This window comes from Lissotriton vulgaris, chromosome 7 (assembly GCF_964263255.1).
Source record: "Lissotriton vulgaris chromosome 7, aLisVul1.2, whole genome shotgun sequence".
Lineage (NCBI taxonomy): Eukaryota > Metazoa > Chordata > Amphibia > Caudata > Salamandridae > Lissotriton > Lissotriton vulgaris.
In genome coordinates, this window is record NC_141695.1 from 31858836 (window position 1) to 31881786 (window position 22951).

The 22951-nt window shown below is 46.4% G+C and overlaps 1 protein-coding gene across 2 annotated transcripts in view; it reads left to right on the top strand.

The window, feature by feature from the left end:
* Positions 1-22951, top strand: part of KEL (Kell metallo-endopeptidase (Kell blood group)) — a 554418-nt gene that overhangs the window by 343880 nt on the left and 187587 nt on the right. For both annotated transcript variants that reach the window (XM_086929702.1, XM_086929703.1), the window contains exon 5: positions 13620-13766. In XM_086929702.1, the coding sequence (XP_086785828.1) occupies positions 13620-13766 (147 nt within the window). The remainder of the gene's footprint in view (positions 1-13619; positions 13767-22951) is intronic.

Here is a 22951-nt window from a genome sequence, read left to right on the forward strand (position 1 = left end):
GGCTGCCAGATATGAGAAGGCGCGTCCGCCTGTTCTTGCCTTGTGGATGCGCTTAGGCTTGGCCAGAGCTGAGTGATTCGATCTTAGGTTCCTGTTGGGGACGTAGAATTCAATTTTTCCTTGGAGAATTGTGGGGCCAGTTTTATGAAGAGCTCTGTGCGCATGGCAGAGTGTTTTGAAAGTAGCCCTCTGGCTCATCGGTAACCAGTGAAGTTTCCTGAGGCATGCGGATGTTGAGTCTCGCTTGCCTTTATTACAGACCAGTTTGGCCGCCTGATTTTGTAGGACCTGTAGGCGGGAGAACAGTTGTTCGTTCATCCCTTCGAATAGTGCGTTGCCATAGTCTAGGCGGCTGACCAGTAGGGCTTGAGTGACTGTGCGTCGACAGTCCAGAGGTAGCCAAGGAAAGATTTTTGCCAGAAGTTTGAGTATTGCGAAGCCTTTGCCCCAGAGTGATCGTATGTGGTCCTTCATGGACAGGGCGTCGTCCATGATGATGCCTAGATTTCTGGCGTGCTGTTTTGGGTTGGGGGCTGATCCCAGTGAGGGTGGCCACCATGTGGCGTTCCATGTAAGTTTTTCTCCTCCGAACAGTAGTATCTCCGATTTGCCGGCATTTAGTTTTAAGCAGTGGTTGCGCATCCATTGGGCCATTTCAGAGAGACAGCTGTGTAGCTTTTTCTTTGTTGTCTCCGACCCTTCATCCATTGTCACCATCAGCTGTGTGTCGTTGGCATAGGAACATATGCCGATGCCCCACTTTCTTCCAATGTCAGCCAGAGATGAAACATAGACATTGAAGAGAGTGGGGCTCAGCGAGGCCCCCTGTGGGACTCCACAGCCGATGGGATTGGGTTTTGAGTAGAACTGGCCTATGTGCACTGCCTGGGTACGATTGCTGAGGAAAGATTTGATCCAGTTTAATGCTGTAGATTGCACTCCTTTACTCAGGAGGGTGTTTAGTAGGCAATCGTGTGATACCGTGTCAAACGCTGCTGACAGGTCAAGCAGTATCAGAGCCACAGATCCCCCTTGATCTGTGGTGCATCTGATACTGTCCGACACTGCCAGCAACGTTGCCTCGGTGCTATTATTGGCTCTGAAGCCGGTCTGGGAGGGGTCCAGAAGTGAGTTATTTTCCAGATACCGGGACAGTTGTGTGTTGACCAGTTTCTCCAAGGCTTTGGAGAGGTAAGGGAGCTGGGAAATTGGCCTGTAGTTCTCCGGATTGGAGATGTCGGATCCAGCTTTCTTCAGAAGGGGGGTCACGGATGCGTGTTTCCAGGCTTCCGGAAAAGACGCGGTGGTGAGTGATTTATTAAAAAGTTTGGTGATAAGAGGGCAGAGCGTTGGTGCAATTTTGGAGAACACGAAGTGGGGACAAGGGTCCGTGGGAGAGCCGGATTTAACTGTCTTCAGTACCGCTAATACCTCGTCTTCAGAGAATGGTTGAAAACTAGTTAGAGGCGGTGGGTTGCCTGAGTCTGGTTGGTCATTGCATTTGTCTGATGTTGGAGAATGCTTGTCAGAATTGTCAGGCAAGGTAGAAGTGTTTGAGGGGGCGAAGGTAGAGTAAATTTTGTTGATTTTATCTGCAAAGAAGGTGCTGATGCGTTCACAGGCCTCGGTTGAGGGGGTGAGGGTTTGTGAGGTGCTGGATGGGTTACTGAACTCCTTCACTATTTTGAACAATTCTTTAGCGGAATTGTGGTTTTCATGAATCCGTTGAGTGAAGTACGCCTTTTTTGCGTCTCTGATGGCTAGGATATACTGTTTTCATTTGGTGACATAGTTTGCTCTAGTTTCCGTGTCTTTTGTTTGTCTCCATCGATGTTCGTTTTTTTGGCATTCCTTTTTGAGGCTCTTAAGGAGAGGGGTATACCATTTCTCCGTGGTAGTTGTTTTTTCCTTGATTCCCGCATAGGGGCTAGTTTGTCTAGCGTTTGGCGAATTCCAGTATCTAAAAGAGTGACATTGCTGCAGATGGAAGAGTCATCCAGCAAAGTGACATCTGTCTCGAGAAAGTCGTTTTGAAAGTTAGAGTCGTTAATTAGTCTCCAAGCTCTATTGGTGATAAGAGGGGTGGATCTGAGCTTCAAGGGTTTACCAGGGAGTTTAAATGAAAAGGATAACATGGGGGGAGGAGCCAAGATGGCGGACGGGACGGACGTGTGAGCTCCCGGCTCCGCAAGCCATCTGCCTTTGCATTACTATCCTGACATTAACCCTCGCTTACACCGTGCTGAGACGGAGATATGAACGCGCTGATGCCGATTGTGTTCTTTTGAGACCTCCGCCGGCCGTTTTGGTGCAGGACTCGCGGAGTTTGCCGACCTCCGGAGCTGCCCATGAAACCTGTGCTGATCGTCACCGCTGGACACCACGAGACGGAGCCGGTAGGGCGAGCTGAGGAGGTGCCGTTGGCTGAGGGAGCGTGGCAATTTCGGAAGTGGACTGATTAGACCTTTCCTAATGCAGTGGGACTCCCCTTGGCTAAGGAGTGTGTATTTGTGCGACTAGAGCCCTTCACACGGCGCTTCCCTCCGCTACGCTACTCGCAAACTGGACAGTCTCCATTTTGGGGCGCCTCTCGCCTGTGGACCACCCGCATTAACAAAAGACGAGGAGACTTTCGTTCTGCGCGACCCCCTGGCTGTGGGCTGCGTTTCTAACGCTGGCTCGGACGCTTGTTTTTCCGGATACTGAAGCCGCCCCCCTCCCTCTATTGTGGACTCACTGAAGGGGTGGTAATGGCGCCTGCCTTTCGCGACGGAGAAATGGCTGCTCCCCTATCCCTAATATGTGCTGCCCTGACTGTCCCCGAGTTAGAGGCGGCTCCGGGGGCACCGCCGCGCAGTGCGGATCGGCTGCTATCACAGAGCGACCTGACATATGGAGACATCCTGGTTGCCCTAGCAGACCTAGGGACAACATGGCGGCGAAACATCCAAGAACTGACGGAGAAGATTGAGGGAGCTTCATCTGGCATAACGCGACCGGGGCTGGCTGACCCCTTGCTACCTTTAACTACTTCTGGAACGGATATAAAGTTGCAACATGAGAGGACGGAGGAGCGCAGTGTCCCTGGCAAAAATGTTGGGAGGTTACTTCTCGATGAGGCTTTCGTTACAAAGTTTCCCCCCACTTTGAGAACTGTGACTCTGCCTTCGCAGTTGCTCCGCTTATCGATCTTCCAGCGGCTGACCCACCTCGTTGTCTTTGCCTCCGGAGCCTCTTTCCTGCAATGGTGGAGTGTGTGTCATCCGGCAATGGAAGGGGAGTTCATCAGTTTGGATACTGGACTTGTTGGTGACTGGGGACGCTCATTTCCTCCTCCTCTGCTTCTTCCTTGTCTAGAGCGGCCATCTTGCTCCTTTGTTCTATCTGAGGAGTGCTCGCAGCGATGGCCATGCCTGGAGGGATTTTGTCGTTCAGGCCAGGGCTGAAGGTGTTTTCTCGTTGGTTTTGCTCGATCGGATGGCGGAGACCCGGACTGAACCGTATTTTGCTAGGCTGATTGCGTTGAATGTGCTGCTTTTTCCCCACTTCAGTTTGTAATTACTATGTCCTGTTCTTTATTCTTGCTGATGGGGTGGCGGATTATGTGCTGGCCTGGGGATCTAAATGTGGCTGATTCTGACTCTCTTTTGGCTCTATGTCTTCCGAATTTATTGCTATACACGGTGTGGAAGTTGCACATGGCTGGGTGAGTTCGGGAGATCTGATATTGAATGGGCTCCTCCCCACCTTCATTCATTTTTTGGGAATCGTAGATTAGTTTATTCTTTTCTCACTCCCTATATTTCAAGTCTTAAGGTTCTTTATCCTTTTCTTTCCACTTTTCCTTCTCCTTTCCTTCTTTTCTTGGTCTATATTTCGGGTTCTTTAATGGGCGACAGACACTCTGCCGGGGGGGGGGGGGGGGGGGGGTAGGCCGTAGCCTCCGCATTGGTGTAGGGTGGGGGGAGGGATTTAGTTTTCTTCATTTAGTTTCTATGGGCCTTATTTTTCTACTTCTCTGCGCTTTCTTCACCTGTTTCTGTTCTGGGTCCGCGATAGGGGTTAGTAGGGAGGGGGTGGCGCTGTATGTGGTGCGTAAATGCTGGCTGATGATCTTGTTGTTTTACTTTGTACCGCCATACTGCCCGAGGTGTTAATTTCCATTATTGTTTCCAATGATTGTGCCGCCTGCCCATGTTGTGAAGTAACTGTATGGACTCAGTTCTCCTTAATTCTTATTCTTCACTGATTTATATTATATCGAAAAACTTTAAAAATTAACCTTAAATTCTCCTTCTCCTCGACGACGTGATTATACTCAGTGTAACGTACATTGATTGTTGCTATTTCACCTGCTGCCGCTGAGGAACCTTAATGCTTGCACATGTGCATCAAAAGTATCGTGGCCGGCCTGACGGTTGTGGGCCCGTATTTGTTCTTTTATTCATGCACAATAAAGGTTTTCAAAAATTAAAAAAAAAAAAAAAGAAAAGGATAACATGGAGTGGTCGGACCAAGACAGGGGGAGGATTTCTTTTATGGTAGTCGATTCAATATTGGTGAAAAGAAGATCCAGGGTGTGCCCGGCTGAGTGCGTGGGGCCCTCAACCCACTGTTTGAGTTGTAGAATTTCCATGTCATATTTCAACTGGGAAGATCCGGGGGCGTCTGTTTTTTCGTAATGGACGTTGAAGTCGCCGACGACCATGTAATTTTTATGTTTTAAGCAGAATGGTAGCAGTTGGTTCAGTAGTTTAGCGCCTACACTGGCTTGTTGCCCTGGGGGTTTGTAGACAACTGCACCGGCTAATATGGTGAGGCCCTCGAAGAGAATTTTGAATGGTAATATCTCATGTTCGGGGTAAACAGTTGTCGTTTCCGCAAGGCATGTTAGGTGATCTCTAAAGATCACGGCGACTCCACCTCCTTTTTTTTTGCCTTGTCTATTTTGTGTAATTATTTTGTATTCAGGGGGAAGGGCATTAGCGTGGTCTGGGGCGCTAGTGTCAGATAGCCAGGTTTCGGTGATAAAAATCAGGTCCGGGGTCCTGGATGTCAGCATGTCCCAGATGTCCAGGGCATGTTTAGGTAGGGATCTGGCATTAAGGTATAGGCATTTCAATGCCAGCTGGTTGTTAGCGGAAATTGTGTGGTGGTCAGTTGGGGATTGGCCCATACTTGACCAGCGACAGGCGAGACAAGTGATAGGTCCATAGGATAGGCTGGGGCTGGTTTGGATACATAGGTGAGGTCTAACACCCGTGGTAGCTTTGTTGAGGGTTAGTAGTTTGCTGCGTGTATAACAGATGGGTATAGACAGGGATGAGTTGGGGCCTGTAGGGGGTGCAGCCCCTAGTACCGGTCGGTCGCGCACGGGCGCAGACGGGCTTGCCTTAGGCGCGCCTTCGGCGCGCAAACGTCGCGCCCGCTGCGCGACCGAGGATTACACATAATTTATGTTGCTCTGGGGTTGTGGATCGAGGGGGCGTGGCCTGAAAGGGTCGTGGCCTCCGCTGGTGGCGGGAGGGCGCGAGGGGGAGAATGCGTGTAGCGTCAGCGCTGGCTCCGCTGCGTGCACAACTGTTCTATCAGGTGAGTGAAATTAAAACACAAGCAATCTGTGACAATTAATTTCTAAAATACAAGTAATCTGTGACACAAAGTTTTTAAAAGATGCTGCCTTACTCCCGGCTTTCCGCCTCAGGAGTCAACTCTCAGTTTTGCTGGGTGCCCTGACACGGCGCCTTTTATACGGGAGTGTCTGGGGGCGTGGCCTGAAAGGGGCGTGGCCTCCGCTGGTGGCAGGAGGGCGCGAGGGGGAGAATGCGTGTAGCGTCAGCGCTGGCTCCGCTGTGTGCACGACTGTTCTATCAGGTGAGTGAAATTAAAACACAAGCAATCTGTGACAATTAATTTCTAAAATACAAGTCAAGTCAAGTCAAGTCAGAGAATTTATATAGCGCACTACATACCCAGAGGGTCTCAAGGCGCTTAGGAAGGGGAGGAGGATTACTTGTCAAATATCCACGTTTTAAATTGCTTTCTGAATGCTATGTGGTTCTGGGTAAGGCGGAGGTAAGTGGGGAGTGAGTTCCAAGTTTTAGCAGCCAGGTATGAGAAGGATCTGCCTCCCATGGTGGTTTTGTTGATGCGGGGTACAGTGGCGAGGGCTTGGTTGGAAGAACGTAGTTGGCGGGAGGGGGTGTAGAAGGACAGTCGTGAGTTGAGGCATTCTGGTCCGATGTCGTAGAGTGATTTGTGTGCGTGGGTTAGCAGTCGGAAAGTGATTCTCTTATTGACGGGTAGCCAGTGGAGGTCTTTCAGGTGACCAGAGATGTGTTCGTTGCGCGGGATGTCTAATATGATCCTGGCAGAGGCGTTTTGGATTCGTTGGAGTTTCTTCTGGAGTTTAGCGGTAGTACCTGCGTAGAGGGTGTTTCCGTAGTCCAGTCGGCTCGTGACTAGAGCATGGGTGACTGTTTTCCTGGTTTCGGTGGGGATCCAGCTAAATGTTTTTTTGAGCATGCGAAGAATGTTGAAGCAGGATGAGGATACGGCGCTGACTTGTCTGTTCATTGAAAGTGAAGAATCCAGGATAACGCCTAGCTTCCGTGCGTGGTCTGTCGGGATGGGTGCTTTTCCAAGGGCTTCCGGCCACCAAGAGTCATCCCATGCAGATGGGGATGTACCTAGGATGAGGACTTCTGTTTTATCTGAGTTCAGTTTCAGACGGCTGTGTTTCATCCATTCGGCAACTTCTTTCATGCCTTCGTGTAGGTTAGTTTTGGCGGTGCTGGGGTCCTTGGTGAGAGAAAGGATTAGTTGAGTGTCATCCGCGTAAGAGATGATGTTGAGGTTGTGTTGGCGGGCGATAGCCGCGAGGGGGCTCATGTATACGTTGAAGAGGGTGGGGCTGAGTGAGGATCCTTGTGGTACGCCACAGATGACTTCAGTGGCCTCGGACTTGAATGGTGGAAGGCGGACTCTCTGGGTTCTTCCGGTGAGGAACGAGGTGATCCATTCAAGTGCTTTTCCTTGTATTCCGATGTTACTGAGGCGTTGTAAAAGGGTGCTGTGGCAGACTGTGTCGAATGCTGCAGAGAGGTCGAGGAGGATGAGGGCGACTGTGTCTCCATTGTCCAGTAGAGTTCGAATGTCGTCTGTTGCTGCGATGAGGGCGGTCTCAGTGCTGTGTTTTGCTCGGAAGCCAGATTGTGAGGAGTCGAGGGATTTGTTGTCTTCGAGGAAAGCGGCGAGCTGGTTGTTGACAGCTTTCTCGATTACTTTGGCCGGGAATGGAAGGAGCGAAATGGGGCGGTAATTTTTGAGTTCGGTGGGGTCCGCTGTGTGTTTTTTCAGAAGGGCGGTGAGTTCAGCGTGTTTCCAGTTTTCCGGGAAGGTGGCGGAGTTGAGGGAGCAGTTGATGACGTCTCGGAGGTGCGGTGCTATGACGGAGTCTGCTTTGTTGAAGATGTGGTGAGGACATGGGTCTGTGGGGGATCCTGAGTGGATGGAGTTCATCAGGCGGATGGTGTCCTCAGTGGAGATTGGGTTCCAGTCGTTAAGGGTGTTCAAGGGGGGAGAATGTTCAACATATGGTTGGGTGGGTTGGTCTCCGGGTTGGTTGTCGAAGCTGTTGTGGATGTCTGCAATCTTGTTGTGGAAGAATGAGGATAGGGAGTCGCAGAGGGCTTGAGAGGGGGTGATGTCGTTGGAGTTGGCCGAGGGATTGGAGAATTCCTTGACGATGTTGAAAAGTTCCTTGCTGTTGTGGGCGTTGTTGTCAAGTCGATCTTTGAATGCTGTTTTCTTGGCCTTTCGGATTAGTTGGTGGTGAGTGTGGGTGGCGTTTTTGAAGGCGTCCTTGGTGCTGGTGGTTGGGTCTCTTTTCCAGGCCTTTTCAAGGGAGCGGCAGAGTTTCTTGGACTTCTTAAGATCATCGTTGAACCATGAGGCCTTTTTGTTGCCAAGTTTGTTTTGACGTCTTTTCAGTGGTGCTAAGGTGTCGGCGGTGTTGGATAACCATAGGGTGAAGTTGGCGGCGGCTTGGTTTGGGTTAGAGGAGTGGGCTGGGGTGTTTAGAAGAAGCGATGAGGAGATCTGGTTGTTGCAGTTTCTTTGCAGAGTTGGTTGGAGGTGGTTGGTGGGTTTTGGCTTGTTGTAGGTGAAGTGAACGCAGCTGTGGTCAGTCCAGAGGAGATCCGTAGTGTGGCTGAAGGAGACATGATTGCTGGAGGTGAAGATGGGGTCGAGTGTGTGACCTGCGATATGGGTGGGGGAGGTGACCAGTTGTTTAAGTCCGAGGTTGGCGAGGTTGTCCAAGAGGGTGGTGGTGTTGCGGTCGTTGATCTTTTCAAGGTGAAAGTTGAGGTCTCCCAGAAGGATGTATTCTTTGGAGGGGAGCGCGTGTGGAGTGATGAAGTCCGTGATGTCTTCACTGAATTTTGCGCGGGGTCCTGGTGGTCTGTAGAGGAGGGTGCCTCTGAGAGTGGTCTTGGGGTCGATGTGGATTTGGAAGTGTAGGTGTTCGGAGTTGGCGAGGTTGGCGTCAGAGCTGGTTGAGATGCGGATTGATTTTTTATGGACGATAGCGATTCCTCCTCCTGTGTGGCCAGTACGGTCCTTGCGTGTGATCTTATAATCTTCAGGGATGGCGATGGTGATGTCTGGGGCGGAGGAAGCGTTCATCCAAGTTTCCGTTAGGAAGGCGACGTCTGGGGAGATGGTGTCTAGTAGATTCCATAGGTCGATGGCGTGCCTGTGGACCGATCGGGTGTTGAGAAGGATGCATTGTAGGTGATTGGGGTCGTGGATCTGTGGTGTGGTCGTAGCGGAGGTGTTGTCGGTGCCGATGAATTTGCAGGAGTAGCAAGAGAAAGGTCCATGGGTGTGTCCGGGAGCGGCTTGGACGCAGTTGGGGGCGCGACCGGGGTTAAGGGCTAGGAGGGTGACGGCATCGTAGGTAATGCGGGAGGGCTGGGCAGCGCGAGGGGCAGGGGGTCTGGCGCTGGGCGCGGTCCAGGCGCGGACGGGCGTAGACAGGCTTACCTTTGGCGCACCTTCGGCGCGGGTTGGGCGCGGTCGCTGCGCGTGGACGCTGCGCGCGGGAAGAACTGTCATATATGGATAGTGGAGGGGGAGGGGCGAGGGCGTCTCAGCTGGGAGGCGGGGCGGGCTCAGGTCAGCGCACACGGAGCACAACAACAACAGGGACAAAATGGAGGGGGGGGGAGTAGAGCAAGGCACCGAGGGATATCGCGCTAGTAATTCTAAATCTGAACAGATATGGTACAAGTACTACAAAGTGAAATACAATTACGAGCCAATAAAGAATACAGGCACAGTGAAAAGTAAGCAGCGCAGTTTTACAATACCGAGTCTCGGTGGAGAGACAAGGGAGCGACCACTCAGGGCAGGAGCGAAGAGAGATCACAGCGTTTCTGGGACTGGGAGCGCTGTATCTAGTTAGTGGGAGGGCGTCTCAGCTGGGAGGCGGGGCGGGCTCAGGTCAGCGCACACGGAGCACAACAACAACAGGGACAAAATGGAGGGGGGGGGAGTAGAGCAAGGCGCCGAGGGATATCGCGCTAGTAATTCTAAATCTGAACAGATATGGTACAAGTACTACAAAGTGAAATACAATTACGAGCCAATAAAGAATACAGGCACAGTGAAAAGTAAGCAGCGCAGTTTTACAATACCAAGTCTCGGTGGAGAGACAAGGGAGCGACCACTCAGGGCAGGAGCGAAGAGAGATCACAGCGTTTCTGGGACTGGGAGCGCTGTATCTAGTTAGTGGGAGGGCGTCTCAGCTGGGAGGCGGGGCGGGCTCAGGTCAGCGCACACGGAGCACAACAACAACAGGGACAAAATGGAGGGGGGGGGAGTAGAGCAAGGCGCCGAGGGATATCGCGCTAGTAATTCTAAATCTGAACAGATATGGTACAAGTACTACAAAGTGAAATACAATTACGAGCCAATAAAGAATACAGGCACAGTGAAAAGTAAGCAGCGCAGTTTTACAATACCGAGTCTCAGTGGAGAGACAAGGGAGCGACCACTCAGGGCAGGAGCGAAGAGTGACACAAAGTTTTTAAAAGATGCTGCCTTACTCCCGGCTTTCCGCCTCAGGAGTCAACTCTCAGTTTTTCACGATACCACCATGGTTTATGAGATGCGGGTGCATTCCCTGATACCACCATGGTACAAGAGATGTGTGTGCATTCCACGATACCGCCATGGTACAAGAGATGCGTGTGTATTCCAGGATACCACCATGGTACAAGAGATGCATGTGCATTTCACGATACCACCATGGTACAAGAGATGCATGTGCATTCCACGATACCACCATTGTTCATGAGATGCGTGTGCATTCTGTGATACCACCATGGTAAGTGATGCGTGTGCATTCCACGATACCACCATGGTACATGAGATGCGTGTGCATTCCATGATACCACCATGGTACAAGAGATGCGTGTGCATTCCACGATACCACCATGGTACAAGAGATGCGTGTGCATTCCACAATACCACCATGGTTTAAGAGATGCGGGTGCATTCCCTGATACCACCATGGTACATGTAATGCGTGTGCATTCCGTGATACCACCATGGTACAAGAGATGCATGTGCATTCCACGATACCACCATGGTACAAGAGATGCGTGTGCATTCCAAGATACCACCATGGTACAAGAGATGCGTGTGCATTCCACGATACCACCATGGTACAAGAGATGTGTGTGCATTCCATGATACCTCATGGTACAAGAGATGCGTGTGCATTCCACGATACCACGATACCACCATGGTACAAGAGATGCGTGTGCATTCCACGATACCACCATTGTTTATGAGATGCGTGTGCATTCCATGATACCACCATGGTACAAGAGATGCGTGTGCATTCCACGATACCACCATGGTACAAGAGATGCGTGTGCATTCCACGATACCACCATGTTACAAGAGATGCGTGTGCATTCCACAATACCACCATTGTTTATGAGATGCGTGTGCATTCCGTGATACCACCATGGTACAAGAGATGCGTGTGCATTCCACGATACCACCATGGAACAAGAGATGCGTGTGCATTCCACGATACCACCATGGTACAAGAGATGCGTGTGCATTCCACGATACCACCATTGTTTATGAGAAGCGTGTGCATTCCGTGATACCACCATGGTACAAGAGATGCGTGTGCATTCCACGATACCACCATGGTTTATGAGATGCGTGTGCATCCCACGATACCACTATTGTTTATGAGATGCGTGTGCATTCCGTGATACCACCATGGTACAAGAGATGCATGTGCATTCCATGATACCACCATTGTTTATGAGATGCGTGTGAATTCCGTGATACCACCATGGTACAAGAGATGCGTGTGCATTCCACGATACCACCATGGTTTATGAGATGCAGGTGCATTCCCTGATACCACCATGGTACAAGAGATGCGTGTGCATTCCACGATACCACCATGGTACAAGAGATGCGTGTGCATTCCACGATACCACTGTGGTACAAGAGATGCGTGTGCATTCCACAATACCACCATGGTTTATGAGATGCGGGTGCATTCCGTGATACCACCATGGTACAATAGATGCGTGTGCATTCCACGATACTACCATGGCACAAGAGATGCGTGTGCATTCCGTGATACCACCATGGTACAAGAGATGCGTGTGCATTTCACGATACCACCATGGTTTATGAGAGGCGGGTGCATTCCGTGATACCACCATGGTACAAGAGATGCGTGTGCATTCCACGATATTACCATGGTACAAGAGATGGGTGTGCATTCCACGATACCACCATGGTACAAGAGATGAGAGTGCATTCCGTGATACCACCATGGTACAAGAGATGCGTGTGCATTCCACGATACCACCATGGTTTATGAGATGCGGGTGCATTCTCGATACCACCATGGTACAAGAGATGCGTGTGCATGCCACGATACCACCATGGTACATGTAATGCGTGTGCATTCCGTGATACCACCATGGTACAAGAGATGAGAGTGCATTCCGTGATACCACCATGGTACAAGAGATGCGTGTGCATTCCATGATACCACCATGGTTTATGAGATGCGGGTGCATTCTCGATACCACCATGGTACAAGAGATGCATGTGCATTCCGTTATACCACCATGGTACAAGAGATGCGTGTGCATTCCGTGATACCACCATGGTTTATGAGATGCGGGTGCATTCTCGATACCACCATGGTACAAGAGATGCGTGTGCATTCCACGATACCACCATGGTACAAGAGATGCGTGTGCATGCCACGATACCACCATGGTACATGTAATGCGTGTGCATTCCGTGATACCACCATGGTTTACGGTGCAAGGCCAGATCTACAAATATTCTCCGTCCTTGCTCTGGATCAAAAAATAACTCCTCTTTGACGTAGGCGTTAAGAAGGAGAAATGTTTACATTCCTGCAGGCATTCCAATCATTGGATGTGTGCTGCAATGTACCGCACACTTCCATTGTGTGAAAGGCTAATAAACTAGTCTAAGCACACAATTTCTACTGTAAGGGCACCCTTCCAGTACAACACGTGTGCAAGATATCATGTACACAACTTTGCACTTTTGTTTGTGTGGTGCTCCGCAGCCTGACTGCTTGGCATGTCAGTAGAAGAAAGCACGAGCAGGCCATCTTGAGTAAACATGGCTCTGCATCCATCTTTTTCCCAGCTGTGGGTGCTGGCCGGCCTTGCACTATATTTGTTTAGCAAATCTATCCCAGAGTTCTGCATCTTTTATGGGCACAAAAACTTCTCTGAGGCAAAATTCTGTCTCCAAGCACACCCTGGTATGCATGTGATTTACATTTCACTTTATGACTCAGCAGGACAGATGCTACAGAGGTTTGAAGAAAATCTGGTCTCAACCCAGAACACATGAGACAGCTCTGTCGAGCCTCAGAGGGAGCCAATAAACTGGGGAAGGGAAGAGAGTATTACCAGCTAATACTGATGACTGAATACCGGATATGACGCTGCTCTATCTCCAAAGTCTTTTTTCCAGACAGCCATCATGGAGTTACTTATGATGAGATGCTGAATAGTTTTAAAGAGTCGTAATGTTTATGTTAGTTCTTCCACATCTCTGTATTTTGTATTCGTGCATATATTCTCTTTGTATTGTGGTTGCTGTGTGCACTTGTAGTATCTTAAAGGTCTAAATTAGTCTACATAGTTATCAGCTTCTTCTCTTAATCTTTTTTTACTAATGTCACAAATGCCCAGGTTCTACTTTTTTGTAAAAGCAAAGGGCCCGATTCCCAAAGGTATACTTGGGCTAAAAGTCTAAGTTCAAACCTATATTCGACCAAAAGTCCAACTTTACAAGTAGTAAAAATCTAATCTTAGACTTCGGGCCTAAACTTTGATTTTGGTCTGACTTTACCTTCGTAAATCGGGTCCCATAACATTTGAATTAAAAAAAGAAATAAGAGTGCCTTTGATACTAGATCATATCATATGCTTCTACCTGATATTCAATTCTTACTTACACTTTCTAGCAAATTTGGCAGGTGATGACTGCAATGTCTTTGCTTCTGTTGGTTTCTCCAGGTTGGCGGCTGGAGTGTGACGGGAGCTTGGAAGAGGACAGACTTCAACGAGACCCTGCGGATCCTGATTGGAGAATACAACGTATTTCCCTTCTTCAGAGCCTACTTGCATTCAAGCCCCTTGAACCCAACTTTTCACGTCATTCAGGTAGGATCACGGTGACACGGATACCTGCTTCGTGACATATGTAACTTACTTTATAAAGTTCAACCTATTGTTAGAAAGAAGACCATGGGCCTCCTGGTCTTCTTTCTTCTTTCTTCTTTCTTGTGACACACCAGTGGCGTAAAAAATGCGCCTTGTTGCGCCATATTTACAAAGTGACGCATCTAGGTAGATGCGTCACTTTGTAAACTCCTGCGCCACATTATACCTCCTCCAGGTATAATGTATGCAAGGGGGCGTATTGACGCAAGGAAGGGTCGTAGAAATGACGCAGTGCAATCTATGAGATTTCCCTGCGTCACTTTTAGGACGCTGTTGCTTCAAAATCTTACGCCTGCCTCACAGCAGGCGTAAGACTGACACCGGCCCTTTCACATGTGTGAAAGGACGCATTGCTGGAGTTGCGTCACTTTTGTGACACACTCCAGCAATGCAACACTTTTGCGCTTACTGACGTATCTGTAACTCCTTGCGACATGATGTGTCATACATTAAATATGACGCATCAGGAATGTTGCAAGGAGTGCGCACTGAGAAGTGACACATCGCTGCTTTTAGGCAGCGATGCGTCATTTCTCATAAATGAGGCCCCATGTTTCCAGTGCTATCTCAGGTCATTCATGTGAGAGCATCCCTGAATCCCTGAATCCGTAAAACCTTCTTGGCGTCACAGTCAGTGGCCTGCACGTTAACCACTATCACAGAGCAACGCAGCTGGCACCACGCAAACGTCAGCACACCACAGTTCACTCTACTCAGCTAAGGCACCTCACAAGTCTACAACTCAAAGGAATGCAAACCTTCCAATGCTCCCTCCACCATCGTGGTTGGTCAGAGACCAAAGGTCACCTTTAGGGCTCATCTGATTCAATGATGTTGCTTGAGGTAATTCATAGGAGAATGAGGACATTTACGTTGAAGGCATCAACTCGAGTTGTTATTGGGACCTAATTAGGAACTCCACAACACTCCTTTCGGGTAGAGCCCAGGTGAGGAGTTTGTTCCAGAAGGTATGAATCAAGGGCCTCATTTATGAGGAATTGGCATAAGACAGCGTCGCATGTCTTCTGGCTGAGCTGCCCTACACCAATGTGAAAGGTCAGAAATTCTTGAAATACAGTGCAGTCCTGTCCTTTCCCCTGTGCTAGCACCCTTTTGGTTGCCCTGCACCAATGTAGGCACCCTTGCACCATGTTGAAAGGGTGCCTCTATCATAGGCAAGATTGTTTTTGTGCAGTAAAGGGCACCTTCATGCATGAAAACAATCCTGGGAGGCGTTTTCTTCTTTCCATGTGTCCTGTAGAGTGCCACACACATGGAAAGAGGAAATAATTATGAGAAATAAAAATAGTTCTCCATTATACTTCTGCTTTGGGAGGGTGTAATATTTTGGCGCGGCCCCAGGTTCACGTGATTAAGTAAATCTAGGGCAAAGTCAAAATCCAAGGGAGCTGCACTGGAAAACCCACCGCAAAGCCACTGGATCGCCTCCTTGACACAGGGTGAGACAACGCAGTGACTTGAGTTGCTTTGAGGCCATCCAAATCCACGCAGAGCAGCTATGCATACCCGGGGTATCATCCTAAACAGATTGGATTATTGCAACGCACTGCTTCTGGAGGCGCCTAGAGCGCTGGTGGGCAAGTTGCAGCGGGTACAAAATATGGCAGCCAAGCTGGCACTTTCTCGCCCGCGCACTGCCTCTTCCATCACGGCACTACTGGATCTACACTGGCTGCCTGTTCATCAACGGATCCTTTTTAAAGCATCCTGTCTGGTTTTTAGAGCCTTGCATGGACAGGGTCCAGTATTGCTGCAGAACTTATTTTCATGGTACTCTACCTCTCGGAGCCTACGCTCTTCCTCTGAGTGTCTGGTGACGGTTCCCAGAGTCCAGAGGGTAAGGATGGGAGGTTGGTCGTTTAGTTTTGCGGGAGCTAGACTTTAGAATTCTCTCCCGATATTGCTGAGGAGTCAGGGTGAATTTCTAACCTTTAAGAGAGGTTTGAAGACCCACCTGTTTCCAAGAGCAGTGTGATTTCTGCATCGGTGGTTTCGGCTATGCTGAGTCAAAGCGCCAGGACACCCTCTGGGTGACAGTGTAGCGCTATATAAGTATGCAAATACATACATACATACATACATACATACATACATACATTTCATAGATGTGATTGTGAGACTTGCGCTGTCTGAGCATCAAATAAAAGTGATGCCCCAGCAGTGCAAGCCTCTCATAAATTAGCCCCTGGGTCTTTCCAGCCAGGGTCTCCATTCTGGTGTCGAGCTCTGGTTCACCTTTGTTGCGCTCCACCAGCTCCTGTATGACCAAACGTCGACAGCAAAGGGCGGGACAGGATACAGCACTTACCACACCCAATAACAACAACTTACCAATGTTGGGGTATGAACCAGGAGTGCTCAATACCGTCTGTTTTTAAGTGTGAGTTTATTGATAAGAACAAGAAGCTGCAGATGAATAAATTACAAAAATTATGAAAGCAATAAATAGAACTAGGGTGATAATCATTAAATACAATACCTAATAGCCAAAATTGTTATGGAATAGAATTACGCATTCTAAGCTCTAAACAACTGGCAAAATGTTAAGGGCATATGGGGGCGGGGGGTAAAGAGAGGGAAGGCATACATACTTCTGTTATGAAAGTTCGAAATAAATATTATAAAGAAAACTGTAGACATTATAAAAAGAAGGTAAAGCAAAATATAGGTATAAAGATAACAATATGTTAATCATCTAATACTATAAAATAAAATATACCAAGGCAACTGGGTTAATTTAAGGCGGTTTTCTGACTTCATCAGACACAGTAATTATTGTATTAAGACATTAGGATGATAAATATGTAGTTATTTGAAACCATAAAGATCTCTCTTCACGGCTAAGAGATACATGGTTTGTATCTAATCCATGATGAAAGCATATGGCATCCCACCGGGATCTAAAAGTAACATTGTGCGCTTGTTTCCAATTAGACGTTATTAAAACAAAAGCATTGGCTAACAAATCTAATATCTAGAGGATAAGCAAAGCCACTGAGGAGCCAAACTACCCAGAAAAACATTAGCAAAGGAGAAAGGGATAGCAGTTGTAAATATTTTGTTGATTTGGCATCAAACCAGTTTCCAGAATTAAAGAATAGAAGGGCAATCAAATAACAAATGGTTTGATTCAGCAGTTGAGTTTGAGCAGGACCAGCGAGATTAATTTGCAGATGATGTAATGGATTTTGGAGTCATAAGGGTAAATAACAAAGAATGCTAAACAAACTAAAGGGTTTGTGTAGGGTTGGCAGCAGCGACGGCCCGTGGAGGGAGTTACGGTGGGGCAGGAGGGCGGGGAGGGGGAGGGGCAGGGTGGAGGTTGCTAAAAACCGGCATATGGATAATTGCAGGTAAGTAAACAATTTAATTAATAAAACGAATTTCGTAGTGCGCCTTGCATCGCAAAATGCAATGCAGTGCGAGCTACGAAATTCGTTTTATTAATTAAATTGTTTACTTACCTGCAATTATCCATATGCCGGTTTTTAGCAACCTCCACCCTGCCCCTCCCCCTCCCCGCCCTCCTGCCCCACCGTAACTCCCTCCACGGGCCGTCGCTGGTTGGCAGCTTGTGCAGTTTTTTGAAGTTTAAGCCACAATTTGTTCTGTAGCGCAACAGACAAACATTCCATTAAATTAAATCTTTTTCCCAGGCCAACTCTGTTTTTGATTTGACCCGATCTGAGATAGTACACAATGACATAAATAGCTGAGCTATTAGTGTTTAATAATAGCAGAAGAGTAACAGCATTAGGGGGAGAGGTTGATGTAGTAGGTAACGGAGATATATATTAGTTGATAGATGCACTTAAAAGATCATATTGTGAGTGGGTTGTAGACGGAACAGAAAATTTAGCTTGGAGATCAGACTAGGATAGGAGTTGATCACCAGTAAAGGGTTGTGACAACTAACACAACCCTTTGATTCACCATGTTTTCCAGTATATAGAACGGTTCCTAACGCGTAATAATCTGTTATGCCAAATAGGTTGTTGTTGAAAAGTAGTAATTGAGGATATGTGGAAGGTAGAGAGTGTGCCAGGGTTTTGCATCAACGGGAAATAACCAAAGTGCTTGATTGTGGGATTTTTGTTGTGGAAGCAAGAATTTCTGTAAAATGAAACGGTGAAATAAGAGATTTCTCGAGCTTCAGCCATAGGAGAGGATGTGGCAAGCAGTCTGGAGAAGGCCATCGAGAAGCTTGTTTCAAAGAAAAGGCATGATGATATATTTTTTAATCTGGAAATTTAAGGCCCCCATTAGTTATCTCCTTTTTTAATGAGGACAAGGCTATAGAGGGATATTTGCCTTTCCAAAGAAGTTTTGATAAAAGAGAATCTATTTTCTCAAAATAATGATCAGAAATGTGAACTGAGATCGTGGCAATAGCGTATTATATTGCAGGTATGAGCATCATCTTGATAGAGTCTATCCTACCCCAGTGAAAGAATAGGTGGATGCCAACAAGTAATATTATCATTTAATTATTTGAAAATGTAATCAAAGTTTAATTTTAAAGTATCCTTGATGGTCTGTGAGAAATACATTTCCCAAAAATTTATTTTAGTAGGTTGCTAATTGAAACCTGAAAGCTCAAAAATCTGCTTATTACACAAGACATTTAAGGGTAATACCTCACAATTATCTGTATTGAGGCGATATCCGGATAACTGGGAAATACTGGTGGCTTGCCGGAGGAAGGAGGGAGGGTCAGATCAATAAAGGAGTATGTCATCAGCATAAACAGACTTCTTAAATTGTATTGATTGACTTTGAAAGCCAGATATATGCATGTCTTGTCTGATTTTGGTTACAAATGGTTCCAGAATAATAACAAACAAAATAGGCGATAGTGGGCATCCTTGGCGTACCTCTCTGTACAAGGGGAAATAATTAGAAAGTATACCCCTAACAAAAATTGCCACCTTAAGACCTGTATATAACAGAGAAATGAGAGCAATCAATTTAGGAGGAAAGCCAAGCCATTTTAGTGTCTGAAACAAAACATCCCCCTAATCCTATCAATAGCTTTTTGTGCATCTAATGCAACAGCAGCAATAGGATGGTCTAGTGTACAGGCCTTATTAGGATATTGGAAAAGACTTGAGCATTGTCAGAAGCCAATCTGCCTCTAACAAAACTAGATTGTTCAGTATAAATAAGGTCAGGCAAAATAGGGTAAATGTGTAGAGCCAACATTTCTGCAAATATTTTATAGTCCATACTGACTAACGTAATGGGGTGATGGTTCTTGCATTATGAAAGATCATTATTGTGCTTTGGGATTAAGCAAATCATTGCATCCTGAAAGGTGCCTTGAAATGTACCATTAGTAATAAATGAGTTGAACAAAAGTAAAAGGTTGGGAGGAGATGTTTTGTAAAACAATTACAAAATTGAATAGTGAAACCGTCAGGCCGAGGAGCTTTCCCTCTGTACAGTACAGAGACAGCATGTGTGATTTTGGAGAGCGAGATAACTGCTCCTAGTGAATCAAAGTCAATATGTTGCGAAGGAGGAGAAGAGATAGATTGAAAGTAATTGGTGAGAGCCAATTGTGGTGGATGTGAATCTGGTGAATATAAATTGGTATAAAAGGTAACAAATTCATTAAAAATATCTTTAGCCTCGAAAAGAGTAGTAATGAATAATCGAAATGCCATCTGCCTGCGTGTGTAGAGAAGGGTATGAGATCAATAAATCTATGCACACTGCTGCATGATCTGATAACCAAAATGCATCCTGTATCTGAATGAAGGACATGTTGGGCCAGGGATCTGCTAAGAAAAATCTATTTGGGATTGGGAACGGTGAGGTGTTAAGTTAAATTATATTCCTGGAGATCTGGGTAACATAATAATAATAATTTACGTTGGATGGTGGATTTAAATTGTGACTGCATCTTAGTGCGCACAAACTTGACTGTGGAGTTCCTATTCAGTATAAGATCACATATTTGATTTCAGTCCACATCAACTGCAATAGTATCTTGGTTATATTGAGCAAATTTATTGGAGATTATAGTCCAAAAGGTTTTGTCAACAAAGACTGGGCCATATACATTAATATTAATCAGAGGTATGTTATCAAAAAGGAGTTTAACAATAATCCATCAAACATCAAAATTTGATTCTTGGCTAACAACTGTAATCTGTAATATTTTATGACATAGAATTAAAACTCCATTCTTCTTCCCCAGAGCAGGAGAAGCAAACACATTGCCAACCCAACATCTTTTTAGCTTGTCAGCCTCTAACTCAGAAAGGTGTGACTCTTCAAGCAATGCAACATCTGTTTTGAGTTTGGCTAGATGAGCTAATACCCTCTGTCTCTTAATAGGATTACCTAAACCGTTAACATTCCATGAGGTAACCCGGAAGGAAGTGTTAGAGCAGTAAGGTGCACAAATAACATGTCTACAGTATGAACTTAATAGAAAAACGAAAGGAATATTGGAAAACATATGAGGTACATTTAGTGAGAGAAAGAAGAAAGGAAAGGAAATTGGAGAGGGATGCAAAGAAACAGAGAGGGCACAGTAGAACCATAAAAAGATATATGAGAAAGAGCTTAATGAAAGAAGAAATGTGTCAGTACAAGCCATACAAAAGACAAATGAGAAACATACCTATGAAACACAGAACCAGAGGGAGGGTGTCAACTGGAAGACATCGGCGACATCTAAACCCTGTATCATGGTTGGGAAGCATTGACTTGGATCAAAATATCACATAACATTGAGACATTTAAGGAAATGAGACATGAAGAAAAATACCTGTATAATAGAGAAAGAGATTTTATGAAAATTAAGCTATACTATAACAATAAACCAAAGAAAATTCATAACTAGCTAAGCATAGAAAGAAAACAGGTATAAAAGACAAATTAATTCAAGTAGTTTATGAAGTGTCTATATCCTCTCTTCCTTGCTGCTGGCAACATTTCTTAAGTGTGACAGGCTCTTCATAAGTGATTGTCTTGTCATTATATGTCACTTTGAACAGACAGGGATGACTTAAGCCAAATCTCACATTTATGGCTCTCAACTAAGGATGCATATCCAATAAGTGCTTTCTGCAATCTGCTGTAACGCTATCCACATCTTGAGAGAAAAATAGTCTGTGGCCTGGCCAGATAATTTGCTCTTTAGCTTGGATAGCAGACATTAATTGTAGAAGATCTGTCTATTGCAGGAAGAGCAAGATAATTCCTTGTGGCTTGATGGAGACTCTGGGACCCTGGGACCCAGCTTGTTGGACTTCTGTATGTTGAGAGGAGTAGTAGTGGGCATATCCAAAGGTTTTGGGACAAAAGATTGGAAATAAAGAATCGATCACAGCCCTTCATATTCTCAGGAAGTCCATATATCTGAAGGTTATTCCTGCAGTTTGGGTTTTCAAGATCCTCAGTGAGCTTTTTAAGAAGTGAGATCTCCAATTCTGGATGACCAATCTATGTAGTTGCAAGTTGAAGACTGTCCATTTTTGCTCTACTAGCTAAACTCATGCCTCCAATAACCCCTTCGCAGTGGGGGTAAATCCCCTGCTGTGCTGGGGGGCGGGGGGCGCGCACAGCCCCCCGGTGCTCATGTACTGATTACGAGCTGAGCTCGACACGGCCACACCCGTTTTCGTGGAACCTTCAGCACAGCAGGGGAATTATCCCGCGTGTGAGCGTTCCAAGGCTCATGACGAGCTCAGCTCGTCATGAGCACACGAGCACCTTGTCTCTTGACGATATGAGCTCGTCATGAGCACGAAAGGAGATAAAATCCATTTATCATCTAAGTGCTGTAGTGTTTTGGTAGTCTCTTCCATAAAAGTTTTCAATGCATGAATTTCCTCAAGAATCACCTCCATGGAAGCCGACAATGTTTTCACTAGAGAACGGGGATTCTTTTTTGGCCTCTAATTTGCACCCATCGGCACCTAACTTAATGAAGAATTTTTGGGGCTAGTACCTGTATGAAGTTCAGGTTTTTGTGAGGAAGAGTTATCCATATAATTGAGAATAAATCACAAATATAGTGGTATTAAAAGTGCCAGAAAGTTTTAGGTTTCTTATTTTCCCCATAACAGAGAAAAAAGGAGGGAAATTCCAGCAGATGATTAAGTACGCAAGGCAAGAAATTAGGTGAAGTACACTGGATGCACAAGTAATATAGTAAAAATGTAAGCACTGTGACAGTGTAAAATGGCTAAGTCATTAATTCAAAAGTTTAAGAGGCTGGAAGAGAAGCTCAAAGATATATAGGAGTACAGGAACATTCAAAAGTGACACATATTAAGAATTGTGAGTTCTGAAGAGGTTCCATGGACCAGATAAGGAGGTGGAATTAAGAGGAAAAAAAACATTTTAGCGAACTGAAAAAACATGTCTGCAAAAGTGGTCACTTTTTATTCCCAATTGTAAATACAATGTCCATGAAAGATTATGAGTCAGGCCAGTCCTTGGTAGACCTGCAGTAAAAAGAGCAATCAGCCCCAAACAAGCAGCGGTGGAAAAGGAAAGCGCTCACCACCTCTCAAAACAGCGGGACATCCCTCAAAGAAAGCTGCAGATGATAATGTACACTTGTATGAAGGTAGGTAGTTGTAGTACAGACAAATCCAGCAATGCAATAAATAGGCACATTAAAATCTCCTCATAAACTGTTTTAATAGGGCAAATATAAACCAGCAGAAAAGCAATAAAGCCAGGTGTTCCAGAATGGTTAATGAGTCGCTGTTATTCTGTGAAGTGACCTTCATTTGGCACTTATGTTGGCACTTGCAACATGTGTATCCTTGATAAAAATGAAGCGCCCATAGAGGAGTTAATTATGAGGCCAGCATGAGCGGTGTGAAAAATTAAGCGATGAAGAAAGGAGTGTAGTAGCTTCAGAATGCAGCATTGGAATGAAGGAAAGCACACACCTCCTCTTCAAATAGCAGGTGTGACCTCGCGTTGTGAGGCAAATTCCCCCCAGGCCAGTGGTGAACAGAAATGTAATACAATTCACCATGGAGAGGCTCGACGACTCACCAAGAATTCTGGAGGAGAAACATTCCTGTCTCCTCTGATAAGTAAGTGTTAGAGTGACCTCAAGGGGCTACAAGCTC